The sequence below is a fragment of the Hipposideros armiger genome, unplaced genomic scaffold (assembly GCF_001890085.2).
Source record: "Hipposideros armiger isolate ML-2016 unplaced genomic scaffold, ASM189008v1 scaffold_110, whole genome shotgun sequence".
In the NCBI taxonomy this organism is placed as follows: Eukaryota; Metazoa; Chordata; class Mammalia; order Chiroptera; family Hipposideridae; genus Hipposideros; species Hipposideros armiger.
Window position 1 is genome coordinate 384,976 of NW_017731460.1, and position 23,860 is coordinate 408,835.

The following is a 23,860-nucleotide window of genomic DNA, read 5'->3' on the forward strand; positions in this document are numbered from 1 at the left end:
CAGGTTGGCTAGGAGGTTCGGGCTTCATTTATGAGAGCGAAAATTGAAGAGGTTGGAGAAAAGGGAGAAAAGATTAGAATGGGCAACTCTATGAGGAGGCGGACTTAATTTGGGGGTTAGAGGAAGATGTTTGGGCATTTAAAAGGTAGCAGCAGCTAGAAATAAGACATGCTGAAAAGAACAGAAGAAGCCCCTGAGCAATAAACTTAACCTACTTTATGATATTCTTGAAGGCATATAGTTTTAGTTAACTAAGAAGAAAACTATAATAAAACAGGATAAACTACATCTATTATATATTACTATAGGTAATATATAATACATAATATATAATTCAGCATTATAAAAAATATCAGTAATAACTGAATGTTAAGTAGGAATAAAACAGCAAAGTTCAGGTAAACCAAGTCACTTAAAAAAACCCATCATATGTATGTAGTGTGATAATAAGACCATTCTGTGTATCCTATTTAAACTTACTGCCTTTCATTTTATACAGACAATGTAAGTATATAAATCATCTCTTATTAAGAGGATCCACTATGCTCATTAAAGACATTTTGTTTTTCCAGTGATAGGTATGATTACACCAAAATTATATTGTGTAGTTTCAAGGAATAAAAATGACTTAAGATTCTTTTTAAAAAATGGGAACTTTTAAAGCTAAGTAATTTTCTTATTAAAGGACTAAATCTAAAAGTAAAATTTAAATTAAAGTTAAAATCAAACCACAAAAAGAGAAACAAAAGTATGTTAGTAAACATATCAAAAGAAGTTTTAGAAGTATAATGTACAAAAGAGATCAAAGTAGTGAAATCTTGTTTAGAAAGGAAAAGAAGAGAGAAATTAGGAGAAATACTTTAAATGTCTTAGACACAAGACAGACTTCTTTAAAGTGATATGACTAACATCAATAGATGAAAAGAGTAGGAATCGAGTGGCCTATGAATCAGTCAACATTTACAAACACCTGTTAACATCACTTTTTCATCTGCAAAAGGGAAAATTAAATTTAGATTATGAAAGAGGATGTCCTGAAAAATCCTTTTTCAATGAAAATAACTGACTTAATGAATGACAGGTGTAAAATGGTTTTAGAATCTTTAAATAAAGTAAGAAAGTATTGTTGGAGAATAAAAAATAATTTAAAATCTAAAAGGAAATACCCTTTTAAGTAAAAATAAATGTACACTTGAAACCACCTCTAGTATATAACAAACGTATATGTATATACACCTAGATAGATGTCTAATAAGTCTACCTCTGTCATAACCTGTATTTCATTATGCTCAGAACTTTCTTTCCCACTAGACTTGAAGGCAGAAACATGTATCATTCAAGTCTAAATACCAAGTACTTTGCACTGTCTGACCAAATCTCCCAAATTAAAATTATTAGTTCCAACAGTTCTGAATTTCCATGACTTAAAATAAAAACTCATGAACAAATTAATAGCCTAAAAAATCATATCATCCAAATCAAGGCCACAAATGTTGCCTCTAAATTAGATTTAATCTTTTGCAAACCAAGGTTACATTAACCAATATGTATGGGGGAGGGGATGAAAATGAGGAAACCAGCTTTAGTGAGAAACAAAAATCAAAATTCTACAACAAAAGTGCTGCATTTTGATGGGTGGGGGTCCTAACTAACTTTAATCAACATGAGAACTTATACAGATATAGAGAGCTTCCCATTCCCAAGTCTATATTATGAAAAATTAATTTTTTTTCTTTTTATACCTCAAAATTTAATAATGGATGTGGGATAAGCTTGCTTACCACCTAAAAATTAGGGATCTGTAAAGTTTGGATTTTTGAAAATACCACAGTCCTTAGAAAGCTACGTCACAGATGATGGATTGCTTCTCTCTTTCAATCTCAAACATTCTGCCTCTTGAATACCTGTACTGTAAAGGGGGTTCTTCACCATTGGGTAGATGGGGGATCTCAGGTGGTGTTACAAAAACAGTATGTTCACTTTTGAAAGATTCATCCAGTTCTATAAGTCGCATTTCACCACTCTTGTCCATATCCACCTGGAGTTTAAAAAACATACATTAAAAATAAAACATTGATTAGCCAAATGTTCATCTACAGGGGAATTTAAATAAACCATTTACACAAGTGGACACTAAAGAGCTAGTTAAAAAAAAAAAAAGAATGAGCAAGTTCTCTATGCACCACTATAGAAAGATCTCCAAGATAATTAAGTGAAAGTAACAAGGTGTACAATATTGTTCATAGTATACTTCCTTTTGAATAAGAAAGAGGGGAAAAATAAGAACATATATTCATTTTTTTGCATGTATTCACATAAAGAAATACTAAAGAATACTAGGAAAAGTAATTACCTATATGGGGAAGGGGAGATGAATGGAATGGACAGGGATGGTATAGGACCCAGATTTCCCAAAGTATATCTTTTCATATTACTTTGCATTTTGAATGATGAGAATGTATTCAAGAAATAATATTTTTTAAAAATGCACACATTCCCAATGTAGAAGCACATTTGAGTTAAATTCTTGTCACATCAATACTGAAAGCACTTAGTAGTACGTACTATATTCCCCAGATACTCTATCGCAAGGTAATATTCATAAAAAATAAAACTTCACAGTCTAAAATGCCCAAAAGGAGCTCATAAATTAGAAAGCACAACATGAACATTAACCTAAAAAAACCAAATGTCATACATATAACAAAATATAATCCATAGAACTTTATTTATTAGGTTAGATAGAATAATACCATATGCCAGTTAGGAATAAATGCGAGAGCAATAATTATTAACAAGTTATATCTTTAAGACAAGGACATAGGGCAGAGTATAGCAAAAAGGACAGGGATAACTTTCCATTTTTTCTAACTCTTCAAAAGAACTGATACACTTGGAGTCTTCTTACACAAATTGTGTGGGTTTTAACTTCACAGCATTACATGCCATAATCTCCAGGGTTAAAAAATATTTTTAATGCTATATCCATACAGTAAAGTAGTTAACTATTATGGCATGCTTCAGAATTATAATTAATGCAAGAGAGGATGTTTATAAAATAATGACAAGTAAAAAAATGAGGCATTAAATCATATAGTATGATTTTAATTTTTTTTAAAGAGTATGTATGTTATACAAATATATTTATGTGTGTTCTCTCACACAATTATCAAAATGCTATCACTGGGTAGTGGTATTACTGGCAATTAATTTTCTTCTTTATGTGGTTATTTATTTTCCAGTTAAATAAATATGTACTTTCATTTGCTCCTTAAGAATTAAAAAAGTAAAAAAAAAATTTAAAAAAGTAGTAAATGTTCAGAATAAAAATTTAAACGAGATAGAATATATTGCTTTTAGAATAAGCACTTATTTCACTTCTGTTGAGGATATTTAAAAATTAATCAAATAAAATAAGACACCTTTCTGTTTTAGCCTGTCAAAATGACTTTTATATGGTAAAACTAGCAATAATACAATAAATACAGTGAGCTAAATAATCATATACCCTGCTGGTACTCAAAATTGGTACAGTCTTTTTTAGAAATCAAGATGTGTTTAAACACATCTACCTTATTCTTATTCTAAAAAAATAACCTAACATAAAAAAAGCTATCAGTATGAAAAATGTTTTTTGCAGGATGTTCCAATAGCAATAAATTAGAAATTATCTGCAAGTCAAAAAAAAGGTAAATGAATAAAGCATGATAAATGGATAAAATACACAAACATTAAATATGAAAACAGTAAAGATTATGCAGACTTCTGGTTGAATAAGACAAATTAAACACAATAATTACCTTTAATTCCTCCTGAAATCTCACCAAAATGATAGTAAGGAGATTGAAAAAAAAATAACAACAGACAAAATGAACTAACTGGGGAGGGGACAACAGCAGAGATGGAATTCAGAACACTGTAGAAGATGCAAAGCAGACTGATGTGACCTGTGAAAGCTGAAAGCCACATATCTGGCACCAAGGAGATGTGCAGAGGAGAAAGCCAAAAGCAAGCCATTTTGCTCTGCAGAGCCCCAGAAAGGACAAGAAAGTGCTAGATGCCTTTAAATATTAGAGTGCAGGTAGGTAAACTAATTCAAAGCCTGCACTTATGGACTCTCAGATTCTGGGCCCAACCCAGTACTGTTAGGCCACTACCTCTTCCCAGTGTGGCAGAAGACTAGGTTGGGTCTTTCTGAGTGAACCAGAGGGATTTCAGACTTGAGGACACCAAGCAGAGGTGGGAGAGATGAGGAAGTTAATAAAAACAGGTGAAGTGAGTAAAAGCCTACATGTTACAATAAAGGGAAAACCTCAGTTACCTTCCCCACTCAGTTCTGAGAATACTGGCAGTCAGGCTTATGCTCCCCAGGCTAAAGACTGGAGCTACCTCTTGGGGAAACTAAGCAGCCTAAAAGAAAAGAATTACAGACACTAGTCAGACATGAATTCTAATGAAATAGTGGAGTTCCTTTATGATCATTAATCCCATACCTAAGGAAGCTCCAAGCCTCACCTTCCCAGAAAGTGTGCCAATGAGTTCTTTGTGCCTCACCCTTGAAAATGAATACCAATCAAAGATTACACAAGAAAAAACAATAACTTGAAAGAGAATAAAAATAAATATTAAAAGGTACTCAGAAGAAGCAGAGACAATGAAGGGGGGGGGGAACCTTTAAAAAAAAACCCTAAAATGACTAGGCCTACATTCATGAAACAAGAAGATGCTATAAAAAAAAAAAAGAGCATTCAGAGAATGAAAGGAGCTTACGAAAATTACAAATATGATAACAGAAATAAAAAGTATACTATAAAGATTGGAAGATAAAATTGAAGAAATCTCCTAAAAAGTGAGACAGAAAATGGGATTAAAAAAAAGATAAGAAAATTAAGGGGATCAGACCAGGAGTGCCAACATCCAAATAATACGTATTTCAGAAAAAGAGAACAGAAAAATGGAGGAAAGAAAATTAAAAAAAGAAAAAAGAATGCATGAAAATTCCTCAAAATTTGAAGGAAATGAGTCCACAGATTAAAGGTATCTAATTCACTGAAGAAAAGAAGGCCTATACCAGGCATATCCTTACAAAATTTTAGAACATCAGGCATCTTAAATACTTCCAGAAAGAAAAAGAGATGAGGCACATAAGATGAGAAATCAAGACAGTATTAGACTAGATTTATTCTTAACAGTAACATTTGAAGCTATACGACAATGTAGTAATAACTTCAAAATTTTATACCCAACCAAATTAGCAATCAAGTATTAGAAGAGAATCAAGAAATACGCAAATGGGCAGGGCATCAAAAAAATGTATCTCCCATGTACTCTTTCTCACTAAGGTACTGGAAGATATGCTCCACTATTAAAGGAAATAAACCAAGAAAGAAGAAGTTATTGAAGCCAGAAAGCGGGTGATCCAACTCCAGAGAGGGGTCAATAAAATTCCCAAGATGATGGCAAAGAAAAATTCCAGGATGAGAGACTAGAACGCAATCAGTTCAGACTGGAACATAAAGGTGGAATGGTCCAGCAAGAATTAAAAAAAAAAATCAAATCGATAAATTACCTGATATGTTGGAAAAATTGAGAGATTTCAGATTTTTCACTTTTGTAGAAGAGTTTGGAGATGAATTAATAGTAGACACAAAGCAAGAATACAGTAATTATTAACTTCAGAGAAAACAGAATCTGTACATGAAAGGAAATTTAATTACAACATATATATATATATATATCCTAGTGGTGATTCTATACAAAGTAATAATATTAATAATATTAACATTGAACAAACATTTGACCAAAAGTAGTGTTATAACTACACTGGGAGAATTGTGGTGGTGGTGGGCAGATATGACATTAACGGATAATTTATAAAACAATAAGCAGCAATAAAAATACATTATTTGGAAATCTTAAGGTAAATAACAAGAAATAGATGAAAGAGAAAGTGGCTGTCTCTGAGGAGTAGAAACTAGGGTGGGTAGGAATGGGACTTAGCCTTGTAAAATTACTTGGTTTTCTAAACTACGTTATGTTTTACTATGGTAAAAGTGAAAATTTACTTTTAAGAGATTTGGCAGCAATATTAAAAATTCTTATAAGATCTGGTTATGTAAAAATTAGGAAACTATATCACAATTATGTAAAACACATTGAAAGTAAATGTAAAATGGATATTAGGGCACAAGGCTTCTTTTATTTTCCACATTTCCTGTTACTTTAGTCTTTTAATAAAAGTGTTAAAAATTAAACTTTCAGTAAAAACAGAGAACACCTAAGCCATTATTAGCAAACCTGAAAATATTTTTAAAAAGAAAGCATTAGGAACATGTCAGTGATAACTCATATTGATAACAAACACATCAGTGATAAGTCGCAGGTATTCCTAGTAGGATATGGTATTCATGAGCAACCCAAGAACAAATGAGAAGCTCTACATACAAACATTTTTATGCAGATGAAATGGGGTTAACCTAATTATTAATATAAGGGCAGCAATGATAATGAAATAGAAGAGATGGGCCAGAGTAAAAAGGTTAAAACAAATACCTAAGGTCATCGGAAAGGAAGCTAGAAACTACTCCTGTCTCTATGATGGAACATTATAAAAGAACTGCTTGCCTGTAAGCACCAGGTGCTTTTAAATTTTTATTTATTTATTTAACAGCTTCTCCGTTTCCAGACCTATGCCTACTTTCCACTCTCCAGCCACTTTGTCCGCATAGAAAAAAACGTATGGACAAGGACAACTGCTCTAACATGCAGTATTGTAAGGTCTATTAAAATATTAAAATTTTGCACTGTAGATTCAAAAAATTGGTAGAAGATACTTCCCTTAACTTCCATACCAATAAAATCTCATTTCCACATTATGAAAACAGCCATGCAATAATTTCTACATGTATCAGTTAGACATTTCTGTCTTGTGAATGTACAGTGACATCTGTCTCTATTGGGAGAAAAAGAAATCCAACACCCACAGCAGTATAAAATTAAAATAAGTTTCATATTCTCTTCATATTTTTTCACATTAATAGCCTCAGAAAACACAAAGGGATGCTTGGGGAACCAAGAAAAATCTTACCAGACGATTTGTTACACAAAGCTGCCCTTAGTTAAGCTCCATCCTATAGGAACAGATTGTAAGGATTTAAAATATAATCACATGAAGAGCAAGAACACATGGTTCTTAAATTAATCAAACATGAAACTCAAATAATTCTCATACATTGTTTTTTTAATTCCCATTCAGCATTAACCACTCCAGCTTTTAAAAGTCAGTCAAATGTTTTCTGTTTGGGTGTGCTAAGATCAAAAGAGGAATATGTCTAATTTCTATTCAATCTTAGTCATGGACTGACTGGCTTAGGTAGTTAATGTATATCTAAAATTATTTATTTTTCATAGCTAACCTGCCAGAGGTAAGAGGATCTGTTTACTTAAAAATTAAGCTCAAAGTCAGTCAACTAAGGCATAGCCTCCCATTAATGATTATTTTGAAAGTATTACTGATATTCAGATTAAAAACAGGCACTGACTTGCTGTGCTGAGTGTACTTAAAGTGTGGTATTAAAATATGAAAGGTAGTACAGCACTGTATAATTTTTACTATTTCAGCAAGTTCTGCTTAATTAATAGCAGGAATATAATTGACCTCTACTCTAGCTATATATGAAAGTTATTAAGGTATATTTTGGATCGTGTGACATTTTATTTTCTTTAATCAAAGAGTCCCTTGAATTATACCAAAGCAAATACAAGTAACCATGTTTTAGTTAATTTTTGGTTTTGACTTTCTTGGTAGTCATTAAATTCTTTAAATATAATATTCATTCATTTTATATAAGTGATCTTTTGTTGGATCTAGACTTTAAATAGGTAAATAGCATGTTAGGAAAACAGTCTTCCTAGAAACAATAGTTATACATTTAATGGAATTGTTTTTGTTTTTTTGACACTTCTCAGAAAATTTTTTTTTTTTAAGATTTTTTTAAATTGGGGATTTGGGGGAGGGGAATAGCTTTGGGGAATTCGGGAAGGGGAACAGACAAGTTGCTGTCCTTTTGCTCTTCAGTCTAGTGGAGGACGTCGCTTCACTGGCCCATGTTGGTATCACTGCGCTCTTCCCTGGTGAGGCAGATAGGTCGCTGGCCTCTAGACGGCTGCTCATGGCAGCTCTTGGCAGCTCTCACCAGCTGCCAGCTGCTCACACTGGCTGCCAGCCACACACGGTAGCTTATGGCAGCCCACTGCAACAGGGGCTGCAGCCTACGCCGTCGCCAGTGACTCACGGCAGCCCAGCTCCAGGTCAAGCTGTTGTTCACCATCTTAGCTGTAGAGGGCAGTATCACTGGCCCCCATGTGGGATCCGAATTGGGGCTCTGCTGCTCAGAGCTGGCGTCCCAAGCCAGCTCTTAACCAACGCGCCACTTGGCCAGCCCGACACTTCTCAGAATTTTTATTATTTAAGCAAGTACCGTATTTCCCCATGTATAAGACGCTCCCATGTATAAGACGCACCTTAATTTTGGGGCCTGAAATTTGAAAAAAATATATTACATAAAGTTATTTATTTTTTGTTTTTTTTAGCTGAGCCATCCTGGTACCTATTGGCAGCTCAGTGGCAGCTCAGCTCGGGCTGGGCATCGAACCACTGTTGCTCAGAGCTCTAACTCTTGAGCGAGCTCTTAACCAACTGAGCCACTCTTGGCTGGCCCTAAAGTTATTGAACTCAAGTTTTGTTTTTTGTTGGTTTTTCTTCCCTACTTATTTTATTTTATTATTTATTTTTATTTTTATTTTTATTGTTAGTTTCAGGTATACAGAACAATGCAATAGTTATCCTTTTCACCCTTCGCACAGAAACAACCCTCCTCCCCCATCTACTGCCCTCCCACCCCCGATATCATGCTTATCTATTACAATTCCACTGACTCCATTCCCACACTCTACTCCATGTCCCGTGACTATATTCAACATCAGCTTCAGAAATACAGTGCGGTGGTCAGGCCTCTATACCGCATGAAGTGATCTCACTAACAAGACATGAGTCCATCTGGCCCCCTAAAAAATATTTACAACATTATTGATTATATTCCTCAGACTGTCTTTTCTATCCCTAAGGCAATATTATAGTTGAACTCAAGTTTTATTCATCATAAAATTCATACAACTCCTCATCACTTGCGGGAAATGCAAGTAAAAAAACTACAACCATTGTATAAGACCCACCCAGGTTTTAGACCCCAAATTTTTTGAAAAAGGGTGCGTCTTATACATTGGGAAATTTGGTATTCCAATCATGTCCTGCACTGATCCTTACCAAGTAAAGAGCAGGTGACCTACTTTCAGAAAATCTTAGACAAAATAATGTAGTAATTATCAGTAACAAAATATCCTTAGACCATGATGTCCTAGGTACTTAGCAAATTACAAGTCTTGTATGTATTACAATATTAATGAGTATTTTTTAATCCATGTGATGCTACAATATGAGTTCTTAGCTGAAACAAAAACTTGTGAACAAATACATAAAAGGGGTGAAATGTAAAAGAGAACGATGCAAGGTTTCTCTCTTCTGCATTGTTAATTGGATTCCTACAACTAATTCAGTGTTCTCATGTGAATTAATAAATCTATGGCTAAAGCATGCTATTAGCAAAACCCTGGTCACTAATTTGGCCCCTTAATATTCAGTTAGGTTGGCACAGGGAAGCTCAGTAAGTACATATAGATGACCAGTGGGAGCACAGCACCATATAGGAAAAACATTTGAAGTGCAAAATGCTAGTCAGAAACATCATTTTTATATACAAAACCCAGCATAATTATTTCTATAAAAAAGGATTTAGAGAAATCATTTTTTAAAGCATACTTTTCTATTTATTGCATGCCTTTCTATTTATTTTTTCTATTAATATTTAACTTTACAGGCACCAAATAAAGCAAACTTAAAAATTTGATTAAAATATTGAAAACCATGCTCTTGATATAACGCTATAATAAAGACAAAACTTTCAAGGAGCTATGACATTACCTCTCAAAATAGACAAGATTTCAAAGCTCTATATAGGCAGAGGTCAACTTACAAAAAGGTATGGTTCTAAAAGTCCATTTGTAAATAGGTTATTCAAAATGTAGAAAATAAACTTCCCCCCAAAACAATATCCCTTCTGGGGTGGTGGAAATGTTCTATACTTTGGAGTCATGGTTACCTGGAAATCCATTATTTGCCAAAACTTATCAAAAGGTACACTTCAAAGGTACATTTATTGTTGGTATGTTATATAGCTCAGTGAATTTTTTTTAAATGTCCTAAAAGGTGGTTAGAGTATCATTCCACCAAAAAGAAATTTAATACATGGGGGCCGTATTTCCCCCTCTATAAGACGCACGCATTTTCGAAAAATTTGGGGTCTAAAAACTGGGTGTGTCTTATACAGTGGTTGTAGATTTTTTTTACTTGCATTTCCCGCTTTTGTTGTGCTTGTTTTTGCGCTCATACAACCACTGTATAAGACACACCCAGTTTTTAGACCCCAAATTTTTCGAAAAAGGGTGTGTCTTATACAGGGGGAAATACGGGAGAGTAGTTTCAGCATACTGCAGCCCTGCACCATTTGAGCTATAGCTAATCACCATTTACATCAGTGTTCCCCTGAAAAAAATGAACTATGAGTTCTAAGCAGATAATGGCACATACCCATCTTTTCCTTATTCCAAAGCATTTCAAGCACTTCAAGCACCTTAGCTAGTTAATTCTCTATCAGCACCAGAAAGAGTCTTTCTCTACATCAAACATTCCTCAAATTTTCTAAATTGAAGGAAAGGGTAGGTGTCTACACAAGGCTCTGAACTTGTTCCTGCTATTCACATGTATAAGTCATTCCAGAGTTGAATACTGTCGTGAGATGATAAAACCAAATGAACTCAAATCTATAAACTCAAATAAAAACAAGCAAAAAGTAAAAATAGTCATAATGTCTTCTACTTTTTAGTTAATATAACACTACTCTGAACACTGGGAAACATGCAGTTAGAATGATTTCTCCTCACAGTATTTTTAAAAACATAGATAATAAAACAACTTAGAAAGATTAAATGACTTGACCAAAGTCACAAGTATAAGAGCTGTGGTTAAAGTTCTCCTGTTTCATAATGCAGTGTTTTTCCCCACTACACCTTACATAGTGAGAATTGTTTCTCATTTTTATAAGATAACAAACATTTGGTACTTATTTAACAATTAGTAAATGACATTTTCATGTCAAACTCAGAACCGAGCCCATTTCTGAATATTGAGGGATGAACTGTATTTCAGCTGTTGTGCCAAAAAAAAAAAATCACTGATTTCTTTCATAATCACATAAATTTGAAAGTGATGAGCTTCTTTTAATAAACTTACAAGAATAAATTGTTGAGAAAATATATGACAAAGCTTTGCTTTCTTTTTTTCTACTATCATGGGCATAAAATCATGAATACTATATATATTTACAAATTTATGGAAAAGTTTCAAGAACAGCAACTTTTCAAGTACAAATAATTTTTTTCTTTTTAAACTCTTGAGAGTAAGTTGCTGGCCTAATGACCCATCACCTCCAAATATAGTGTGTACTTCCTCCAAACAGGGACATTTTCCTATATAACTACAATACATGAATTTGGAAATTAACAGATTATACTGCTACTGCCTAATCCTCAAACTACATTCGAGTTTTGTTGATTATCTTAATAAGGTTATACCCAAAGAATCCAGTTTTGAACTATGCATTGTAGTTGGTTGTCAAATCTCTTTAATTTCCTTCACTTTTGAACAATTCTTCATATTTTCCTTTATGTTCTTAAACCTGACATATTGTGGATTACAGAGCAGGTATTTTGTAGCATGTCCCTTAATTTGAGTTTGTCTAATATTTCCCTGAGATTACATAGGTTATGCATCTTTGGCAGGAATACATAGAATTGACGTTGCAGTCCCACTGCAGCCTCTTAGAGGCATATGCTATTGATTTGTCCCATTACTGATGACGTTCACTTTGATCACTGGATTACAGTAGTGTCTGCCAGGCTTTCAATTCCACTATAAAGTCACTCTTTCCTCTTTTGTAATTAAAAAGTATTTTGTGTGGAGGTACTTTGAAACTATGTAAAATCCTGTTTCTCATCAGTCTCTCGATTGATATCTGTGTAGACTCATAGTTCCCTATTTTATTCAATAAATTATCATCTGTTATTAACTTTTGATGTTCAGTTTGTTCCAGATGTAACCAGTGGGAGCCCCTTCAAACTGGCTTGTGTTTCTGTGTATGTATGTGTGTGTTGTTTTTTATAAAAATATGTCTCTATCATTCTTGGAGCATTTTCTTGTTTTCTAACATACACTTCAAGGCTACTTCAAGGCTCATTTTGTACTTCCCTTGTCCTAGACTTGGGACCAACCATTTCTCTAAGACGTCCTGATTCATTTTAGTAAAGAATCGTGTTTAGAAGTCAAAACTTGTGCATTAGGTATACTCATGGCTATTGGGGTATGGCTGCTCCCAGGTCCTCTCAGTGTACAGAGCTAGGGACTATATATGTGTATAAACACAGACACACATACTTTCATTTATACTTATTTCTATATTTATGTATACATATTGAAAACCAATGATATCACACCAAACCTCCAATCCCATTCAATACTACAGGGTTCATTCCGGTTTTCTCCTTTTCTCTATTTGTAAATCCCTTCTCTGACAGTAAGAAACTTCACTATCTTTAATATACTTATTTGATTCCCCCATATGTAACATTCTCCCATCTCTACCACCATCCCTCCCCCATGCATATGGCTTCTTCACCTTAATTTAGCTTTGACGACTCCTTGCAGACCAACCCCTTGCCCCAACCAAGCTGGCATCTCCCTCATCCAGATCAAACTCTGACACCCCATTTGCTATCCCTACTCAGTGGGGACACTTTCCCCACCTTGCTCAGAGCCCGACATTCCATGTTGTCCCCACTGCAGCATGGATGTTCTTCTCATCCTGTTTAGGTTCTGACTCCCTGCAGCAGTCTACCCACAGCTTGGACACTCTCTTTATTCTGCTCGCGCTCTGATTCTCTACCACCTTAGGCCACCACTTTCATGGATACTCTCCTCACCTGGCTTGGGCTCTCACACCCCATGCTAGGCTGTTCCTCCTTCCTCACTCCACTCAGGTTGTGATATCGCTCTCTGAGCAGTGGCTGTTCCCCAACCTCCTCTCTCCAGCATGGATAACCACCTTGCTCTATCTATCCTACCTAATATTAGGACTGAAGGAAAAGAGGTTTCACACATGAATTTAAATTATAATTAATTCACTAAATTTATGCTACAAACTCACTTCCAAATTGTAGAACTATTCAAGTGAAATATTCATTATGCTTTATGCCTATGTCTCAGCATGTGACAACGCACCTTAGACAATAAGGAGAAGTGAAATTAGGAATGCTCAAGTTAGAGGTCCACAGGCTTGAACAAAACTCCATTGTCTGTAAGTGGGCAGACAGTGTTACAGACAAGACTGCTAAAATAAAACTCATGATTTAGTAAAATCCTGCAAGATATTCCGAAGAGGTGGTTGTGTTCTATAATATCTAGTAGGCCACCAAAATGTTCATAATAAAGGGTCAATGATGGAATGAAATTAATTTAAATTTTGTTAAAAGCCAGTAAAAGTCATGAAACTGTAATTCCTAACATTGATAACAGTCACACAAAATAAGTGAAGGCACTGTAGACATACTATTACTTACTTTATCTACACAATCATCAAAAAACGCCAGGCTTGCATCTTTATCACTGACAAAAGAACATTCCTCAATGAAGCGAATAAACATTTGTGTTTTGGTCATCATGTTATAGAATTTTTGATGTGACCGGTCCCGGCTTCTTAAGAAAGCTGTTCAACATAAATTTATAATGTCAGAATATATAATACCATTTATAGACTCACAGAATTTTTGAGCTAGAAGGAACATGATCAGCCATGTCATCTGTACCCCCCACTTCATTTTGCAGAAAAAGAAACTAAGACCCCTGAGAGGGGAAGTTACCTAACAAAGATAAAACAGGAAACTTGAATCCAGGATTTTAAATCTTCACCCAGAATTATCTCTGCTGTCCCCTCACTGCCTTGAAGATTACACATAAACTATTAAATGGGAGCATTTAAAAATTGCTATCTCCCCCTTATGTGTTGCATGCTAGTAGATGTGCATGTTCTCTCTTTCTCCTAGTAGCTTTTTCAAAGATGCAGTTACAACCCCTCTAGTATTCATTTATGTTTGTGTTTTACTTACTGAAACAGTAAAAGTTTATTTCCTGATTTCACAGTTCACCTTGATCACTATGCTCAGTTACACAACACTTAGGTCTTCTTTTGGGCCCATGAACTCAAACTCTTTCCAGCCTCAGCGACTTTGCATAAACTGTTCTCTGCCTAAAACACTCTTGTACTTTCCTTTTGCCTGGCTAATTTCTACTCCTCCCTTTAATCATTGCTCAGATGTGAATTCCTCAGAGGGCCACTGTGATCTAAAGTTGTGAACTGTTCATTCATATTATTTTCAAATTGCTTATCTTCTTGATCATAAGCTCCATGGGAAAAGTGACTATGTATCTCTTTTCTTTCTTTTTCTGTGACCATGTATCTTTTGAATGCCACTATACACCCGATGCCTATCATTTGGAGGCACTCAATACGTTTATTAAATCAATTGCTCTTATAAATGTTAAATACTGCAAAAGAAAGTAAATACATATCATAACACAAAATGCACTCCAGGGCTTCCCAACCTTTTTTACATTGTGGCATAGACAGAAAATAATATTTACAGAGCATACTGAAGTAAAACAAATGAATTAAAGCTCAAGCCTGGGGTGACCATCCCAGGGGCTCCTCTGCATACCCAACATTGGCTGGCTGCCCTGAAAGCTAAAAGCACTAATATCAACACACCTGTGACACAACAAGTGCAGTTGCACGTGTAAAGAAGCTCATAAGTTTCAAATAGTTTCTTCTGTATATTTTGCCAATGGGATTATATCTAATGTGCCTGAGAAATAACTAGTCCTATGGAAATGGATTACCAACAGAGTTGATATTCACTTAGTCTCAAAATAGGTATATTTTGATAAATATGAGCTATTAACCCTGAAAGCAATTAAATCATCACAAGGTTAAGCTCAGTAATATGACAGCTATAAAACTATGTAATCACTCACCTTGTAAGGCAAACAGAGAGCTTGCATCTGTGGCTGTCTCAGATGGGGCTTGTGTTATTGGTCTTAAGTATGACCTATAACCTTTTAAAATAGAGGCCATGAAACACAAAAACGCCTCTTGGATTTCCAAATCTATCATGTGCAACCTCTTTCCAGAGTTAAAATCATAGTCATTCATTGCTAAATCCATTAGTCCATCATCTCTTGGTCTCTGCTGCACTGTGAAGAAATGCAGTGTTAGTGTTTTCTCCAAACTGTCAAAACTAATACGCACAATGATATCAAAATAAATTTGTTGTATATGTCAAGTTATTATGCTGTGCACTTTAAACTTATCCAGTCCTGTATGTCAACCATATCAATAAAATTGAAAGAAAAAAATTAATTTGTTGTTTCAGAAGGGCTCAAGCTATTTCAACGATTTGTTTATGTAACTTCATAATACGTGTAAGTCCCAGCAAAGCTTCACATATCATTTTTTTAGGCTCTGCTGAATACATTTCATCCAAATTAAACACAAAATGATCCCTGTTTATCTGACTACCATCAGAAAAAATTTTCATGTTCTGAAATAACTATATATAGATTAATAAATGAAAATCACAACACCTATATCAACTGGACACAGCATTAAATGCAATAGTCTTTCCTTCTTCCTCCCCTCCCTTTTTTTTAAATATAAGTGCCTACAGGAGGAACACTCAGGGATTAAAATATGAAAAACAACTCTTCCTCTCCCTGAACAATTAAAAGCCAAAGCCATTAGGTAATAAAAGAGTAACTTTACAGTAGAGAAGAAGCCTGGTAGAAACCCCCTTTATCGAGTGATCAAAGGGAACACCATCAATAATGGGACAAACTGACATACTGCTCAATCTGATAAGGATGCTATGAAAGGAATTCAATGTCACTTCTGCAATATTCCTGTCGAAGATGCACGATCTGTATTTATCATGAGGGAACTAAGACAAACCCACATCACGAACCTAATTCTACAATAGTAAATATCATCTTCAAAAGTATCAAGAAAATGAAGGAAAAATTGATTAACTGTTTAAGAGAAAAGGAGACCAAAGAGACTTGAAATTAAATACAACATTTGATTTGGAAATGGATTCTTTTGTTATAAAGAACATTATTATGATAACTGGCAAAATTCAAATCTGGTCTGAGGATAAGGATAGCAGTAATGCTGAACGTGAGTTTCCTGATTTTCATGATTACAGTGTAGTGATGAAGGAGAATGTACTTGTTGGCAGTAAATACATTCCATTTGAAGATGATGGGGCATCTATTCTCAAAAGGCCAAGGGAAAAAGTTTGTGATTGCTTCAAATTTAAAAACTTTTTAAAATACGAAAACAAATCATCTTAGAGAGTTTTTGGCGGAGTTCTTATTGTCTAAAAAGTAGAAGTATTTGAAAGAACGTGGGCATTGGAACAGAAGGCCTAGGTTTTAATCATTAGTGTCATCCTTGTTAACTGTATGATCTCTGAGAAGGTACTTTATCTCTCTCAACCTTATTATTCTTATAATTGCAAAGATAAAAGAATGTATACGAAAGTGCTCTGAAGCTATAAAGTGCAATACGATCCTTAACTATCAGTATTGTTTAAAAGTCTGTAGTTTTAAGCTTTAAGATTCTGCCCTTCAGTAGAGTTAGATGGATTACTTCACTGATTTTAGTATTTAAATATTGTTACAAAAACTGCTGGACTTCTCAGCTTCAAAAGAAGTACATGTATTGGATCATCAGGAAAGTCATGATGTATTTTTCTACGTTTTTCAATGCAAAAATGCATCATGACTTTCCCAACGACCCAATATTTTTAGAAAGTAGTTTTCTAAAAATAGGTTGCTTAAACAAAAATCCATACATAATTTATTTGTTTCATAAGATAAAATTTTATTCTATTGATGTCATTTTTGTTCATATACCAATATTTATGAGCCACTTCTGAATTATCTACTTGCTGTGAGATTTTCTTTGTAAATATGGTCTTCCATGTTTATTTCCAAGTATACTATAGGTACCTTGAACCTTCAAGTATGTAGGCCAACTCCTATGTTTATATTTTACCCAGTACATAAATGAGAGCCTCAAATATTGCTACACCATTACTGACCATTTTTCATACAATAAGTATTAAATTATGGACCCTGAATGGACCATTGTTATAAATACCAAGATAATTAGATAAATGAAGATTTAATTCTTATTAGAAATTCTGGATCACTACCAAGATATTCTTATATAAGCTTTTTATTGAACTATTCCACATCCCAATCAACTTTCATTTTGTTAATTTCCTAATGCTTTCAGCAAGCTTCTATTTTCAAATTATTTGAGATAAGCACAGCATTAAGATCCAATGAAGGTGAAAAGCATATGACCTAGCTCTCACCCCACTGAAAAAATCAGCATTTTTAAATGTAATTTAAACCATCTGTATTAAATTTTCAAAACTAACTTTCTATTCTATGTATGAAGAAAGTATACAAGTGGAAACACTTATTTTTTCCATGGCATTTCAGTAATAGTAAAATTAAAGAAAACAAATCACCTTAACCTCTTTTTGAATTTTATTATTCTAAAATGGTTCTATGAAAATGTGACAGATATAAAAATAAATTTTATAAATCCTCATTCAGCTTCTAACAAATTTTGCATTAATGCTCATTTGGCTTTAAGATTGTAAAAAGACTTTCCTTTAGATAACCACTATCCTTTTACAAGGAAGGCAAAGTAATTGGAGTCCTTCTCTCAGATTAAATTACTTCCTTTAATTAAGTTAGACACTTACATTTTGCCAATTGCTGGTGCAAATTATTCAGTGTGTTCATCAGATTTTTACACGGTTTCTTTGGGAGTATCTTCCAGGCTACATTTTTCTTGTCACCAGTTCTGAAATGGTAAAAATAATATATTTGTTTGATAGACTCTTTTGGGAGAGGGTGGGAGTGAGAAGTATACATTTGTTATATATAAAAAAGGAAAAAGAGAAAACACATTGAACAAAAAATAAAACAAAATATTCCAGTTAACAAGAGGAAAATACTACTCTGGTAAATTGGGATCCTGAATACTTAAAATTAATTTATATGAGGGTAGAACCTTGCATTAATTAAATGTAGCTCAAAAAATTCTAACTATGTTAGTACTGAGTAAATTTCACTTGCATTGGAATCATGCTGGAACTACAAAATTTAATGTGATGGTCATTACTCTTAAACCCCATTTAAGAGTCTTTAGACACCTAAATATTGGGAAAATACTACTATGGGATTTTTTTCTTATAGGCTTCCAGATAAAACACTGTAGAAAACTTTCAATGAACTTACGATCCATAAAACTTATCAAAATACTTTGGTATATTTAATTATTTAGTTTCTTAGTTTCCTAAAAGTATAAGTAAAATTTATTTTTGTTTCAGAAAGAAATAATCTATAATATTAAATTAGTTGAATAAAGTATAACATTCTAAAATACTTTTTAACTATAAAAGAGGAGTGGTATCTTTGTTTCTATGAAAGACTTCTATAATCTCCTTTATTACAACTATTACAACACAGTTGCTCTTTTATATACGGGGTAGGGGAAGAAAAGATAATGGTGACACAACACCATAAAGTTTTTGGACTTAACTATAACTTTGCTGGTTCCATTCTTGATTTATTAAATCTTTATTTTTTATTTCAAAAGCAACAGATACTCATTTTAGAAAACTTGAAAAATGTAGGGAAAAAGAAAAAAAGTAAATGACTCATGCTCTAACCACCAAAGACAACAACATAGCACAGGTGGGTAGTGGAACTTGAACTTTTTTTTTAATGTTCCCTAAACTTCCCACAGAACAAAAAGGGCAAATATCACTTTGAAAACTAAACAAAGAAAAAAGAGAGGATGGGAAAGCTTAAGCTGACAAAGAACAACTAACTGTCTTGGATGCTACCCTATCTTTCCACAAATGAGAATAAAAGTACAGATAGGGCAGGGTCAAATTGCAGATGTCCTGCTATGAGGTTTTATTTCATTTATTATGGGAACATGGAATCCTACGTTACTTTGAGAACACAACATAGAAACACTGTTTACATTATTTTCTTGATAAAACTTTGCAACACAGCTCTCCCACTGTGCCTTATCATTCACTGTGTGCATGCCTTACTTGCCAGACTAGATTATGAGCAACTTTAAAGCTTGATTTGCCTTTTTATTCCCAGTGCCTAGCAGAAAAGGGCACTCATGATATGTCTGTAGCATAAATGAATGACAAATATCTTGGTATCATTTCATTACATCTAATTATTATTTATTCAAGTAATTTCCTTCTCGTGCCCTTGATACGTTCACTCTAAAACTTGGCTGAGTAGGACAGTTTTATTTAGTACCTGAGTTTGGATCTATGCCTTCTGTATTTTTAATTATTGAAAGTTCATTTACAAGATTACTATTACATAGAAGTTAGCCAATAATTAGTGGTAGATCTATTAGTTTTGGAGTCAGATGATGAAGGTTTCAAAATCCAGTTCCGGCTGTATAAGCTACGTGCCTTTTGATAAATTACTTAAAAATCTAAGCTTTGGTTTCCTTATTCGTCAGAAGGGTTAATAAAAACTACCTCACAAAATACAGAGAATAATATAACTTAGGCTATACATACAGCTTTATACCTAGCACATATTAGATATTAATTTCCCTTTAGAAATTTCTTGTACTTCTCATATTCTGTATGACATGTATCTGACAGGGAGGGAAAAGGAAACCCAAAATTCCATACTCAGGATTTGTTTTTCTTTCAAATTTCAGTTTAAGGCTCCAGAAATTCTGGATGAAGGGAAGTAGAAAGCTGTTAGTTTACTAATTTAGTCCTCCCATAGGTTTGTAAGGACAAAAATATCAAGAAGGAAAACTGATGAGTGCAAACGACTCATGTTTCTTTGATTCTTTAACTTGTTAATGATCAAAACAAAAAGATAAAATAAGAAAAAATTATTTTAAAAAATTGAGGGAAAGTATAAAAAGAGGAAAAAAAGTAATTTATTACCATAATAAACAGTGTATACTCATTTACCATTCTTAATTTCAATTTTTAAAAACAATATGTCATGTAACATTAATAACTGGCATAGAAAAGAGATACTACTTTAATATTTAAAGACTTAAGTATTCCTGGTAAAGAGTGAAGTGTTCCTTGTAATGAATCTTTGACTCAATCGATCCCACATGTAAAATGGCTTTTATGCACAAAGTGCATCACATATTTTCTTGGTTGGGCTTTCTCTGATCAAAAGCTTTTTGACAGCATACATGCTTTATAATAGAATAAAAATTTTCTAAACTTTTTTGATGATTTAGGTACTTGAGGTTTTGACATATGACAAAACTAGAATTAATATAAGATTTCAGAATTAAATCAAAGGCTTACTATAAGCCATGCTTATTAAAGATGAAGAAAAACCTATTTCACATATACATTTAAGTTGTAAAAAGCAAACTAGATTTTGGGCCTTACTGATAGACTAACTTGTAGTTATTTTAAGTCTGTCCTGAGTCAATGTGGTGACTGCATCCATTTCCTCTTCCCTGAATAGTATAAATATGATTAAACTGAAAATAAGGGATAAAAGAGAAACACTGAATTATAAAAAAAGCTATAAAATATATAGCTCCAGTAGCTACAACTTAAAAGTCATTCCAATAAAAAGGTGGAAACATAAAATTCTTACATTCCTAAAGTAAAAAAGGGATAAAATTATGTATAATTTAAAAGTTGTTTAAAAAATTTAAAAATTATATCAATTTTGCTATGAAGTATTAGTATTCTAATAGTATCACATAAGACTAGAAATAGGATTGAAATATTAATCAAGGAATAGTGTTTCAATTCAATTTGTGATTTTACCCATACTCATCTGACTAAAGGGAAATAACCTTTTTCTATTTCTAACCTCAATTTCCCTTCTGCTAAATTTCTAAGGAACTATAAGATTGTGTTTCTTAAATATTTAAAGATCTGAGGGTGAAAGGTATATTTTCTTTCCAATAAAACCTTCTCTAATACCCTAAATCTATTGCATCAAAGTATATAGTAAGAGCTGGTTCAAAGATGGTATTAACTCCAAATACAAAAATAATATAGCTCAAAAGAACTTCTAATGAGTATTCATAAAATACACAATTACACACATACACTATGAAGTTGTAAATTATTGGGTGTAGAATCACTAAAATGTACTTACTGAGAAATAGTGTTGGTATCTAGGTCAACACAACTAACATCTGGTGGAGGGTCATAGAGATCAAAGTATCTTGAATCAATTCCTACTATGAATGGACATGGTGCACTCAAGACATCTGCTAAAGCCAGTGGGCAAAGTGGAACATACGGGCATGGCCAGTGGAAAGGGAAAATCATCTTGGATAGACAAAAGATAGGAGGATATTTAGCTGTTTGACACTGAAGCATAATTTATCAGTATACACAAAAAATTATCTTTTAAATAGTCATACCTAAAGTCTAATGCTTGATAATGAATTAAATAATTACAATTAGTGTTAATGGTCAGAAAATTAAAATTGTTTTCACAACATAAAAATTCATTACTCTATGAATTTTAGTTAAGCATTAAAATAGCTTTAAATTATATGAATAAATTGGGTTTAAAACAAAATTGATGGCCAGTAAGAAACTACGATACTCACAGACACTAATGCTTCTGTCACACTAGTAAGCACAGAAGGCCGTAAGGAATGGATGAGAATCTTATGTTCTGTTACTGCAAACACCAGTAGTGTCACAGCATTTTCAGGCCCTAAATTCTGAAGTAGTGTTGAAAAGTTGCCACCGCTGTAAATCCAAACAAAAATATATAATTAAAAAAATAAATATCCAAACACCTCAGTATCCAAAATAATGAAAAGAAAGTTCATGATTAGGGGAGGATTTGTATTATATACTCAACTTTAAACATGACTGCTGCCCTTATGAAGGGAAAACACTGTATCAGAAACACACTATGAAAACAAGGAAGTTTTAGGAGGTTTCAAAATCATTCAATTCTTCTGTATTAGATTCAATATGCAAAATGAAAAGTCATCAGCTTTATTGTATATAAAATGACCTGCTATGTACATAATGTCCAAATAAAGAATTCAGTTTATAGAGGGATGCTTTGGTTGAAAGCAAATCCTTTAATGGAAGTTTTTTTTTTTTTTAACATGGTTCCTCTTCCACTGTAATTATCAGAAAAACGAAATGACTTACAGGTCCGTCTTCCATAAGGTAAATACATATATTAAAATTTAGATGTAGAAATAGATAATCTTTACTATTGTAATGATAATAGTAATATGAAATCAAGAGCTACCAAGAGATGACATACACAGAGCAAATTAATAATCAAAAGTTAGACCTTCTGTATAGTAACAAAATACAGAATTGACAAAGTAATTCAGTAAGCCAACCAGTATTTTGTCTATATAATGCTAAATAATTGGCTTCACTAAATGAACTATCTTTTAGTTGGTTTTATAAATTTATTGGGGTGACACGGGTTAATAAAATTATATAGGTTTCAAGTGTATAGAATTAACATTTTTTAAATAAAGCAAAACTAGTAACAAAAGTCTCTTGAAGAAATGAAAACATGTCCACAAAAATTTGAGCATATTCATAGCAGCATTATTTTATTAATAGCCAAAGAGTAGAAACAACCCAAATATCCATCAACTGATGACTGATAAATAAAATGTGGTTTTCCATATACATTATTTGTTGGAAATAAAAAGAAATGAAGTACTGACGATACTTGCTACAACATGGATAAACCTCGAAAACATTATGCTAAGTGAAAAGCTAAACACAAAAGGCCACATTCTTATGATTCCAAGTTTATGAAATGTTTGGGACAGGCAAATTTGTAAACAGAAAGCAGATCAGTTGTTAACTAGGGTTGGGTGTGTGTGTGTGTGTGTGTGTGTGTGTGTGAAATGAAGGAGGGTAAACTACAAAGTTTCTTTTTAGAGCCATGAAAATGGTCTAAAATTGATTCTAGTGATAGTTGCAGAACTGTGAATATAACCAGTGAATTGTACAATTTAATTGGATGAATTGTATGGTATGTGAATTATACAGCAATAAAGCTGTTACCAAAAAAAGGGCCTAGGGTAATTTAGAATCTTTTTTACATAGTCTCAGTCAGTATTTCTAGTTTAAGTTAAATGTTAAGAAAACACTGGACATTTTGGTCTGAGACTTAGTGATGAAATAATTTGCAATTCTTACAAAATTAATGCAAAGATGGCAGCTGGTCTCCCTTAGGTATGTGCTACAAAAGAACTTAATTACGTTGTCACAACTCTGCTAGAGAAATTGTACAGATAATTAAATTTCAAGAAATTATACTCTAGACATTTTTCTAAACATGTTTTGTAATTTCTCTGAACTTTTAATGTGATAAAATATATTGTTCTACCCCATGGTTTAATATTTATAAGTATCTTCTTATTCTGAGGTTAAATTTAAAATTAATTGCATTTGCGTGTTCTTCAGAGGATATTTAAAACTAAAAAGAACTGTTTTCATAATCTACATACAT

General features: G+C 33.1%; 1 protein-coding gene across 7 annotated transcripts in view; it reads right to left on the minus strand.

The window, feature by feature from the left end:
• Positions 1-23,860, minus strand: part of DENND4A (DENN domain containing 4A) — a 112,408-nt gene that overhangs the window by 34,400 nt on the left and 54,148 nt on the right. For all 7 annotated transcript variants that reach the window (XM_019647315.1, XM_019647312.1, XM_019647317.1 and 4 more), the window contains exons 10-15: positions 21,966-22,110; positions 21,503-21,678; positions 18,064-18,164; positions 15,260-15,478; positions 13,789-13,934; positions 1,905-2,038 (exon numbers count right to left, since the gene is read on the minus strand). In XM_019647315.1, the coding sequence (XP_019502860.1) occupies positions 1,905-2,038; positions 13,789-13,934; positions 15,260-15,478; positions 18,064-18,164; positions 21,503-21,678; positions 21,966-22,110 (921 nt within the window). The remainder of the gene's footprint in view (positions 1-1,904; positions 2,039-13,788; positions 13,935-15,259; positions 15,479-18,063; positions 18,165-21,502; positions 21,679-21,965; positions 22,111-23,860) is intronic.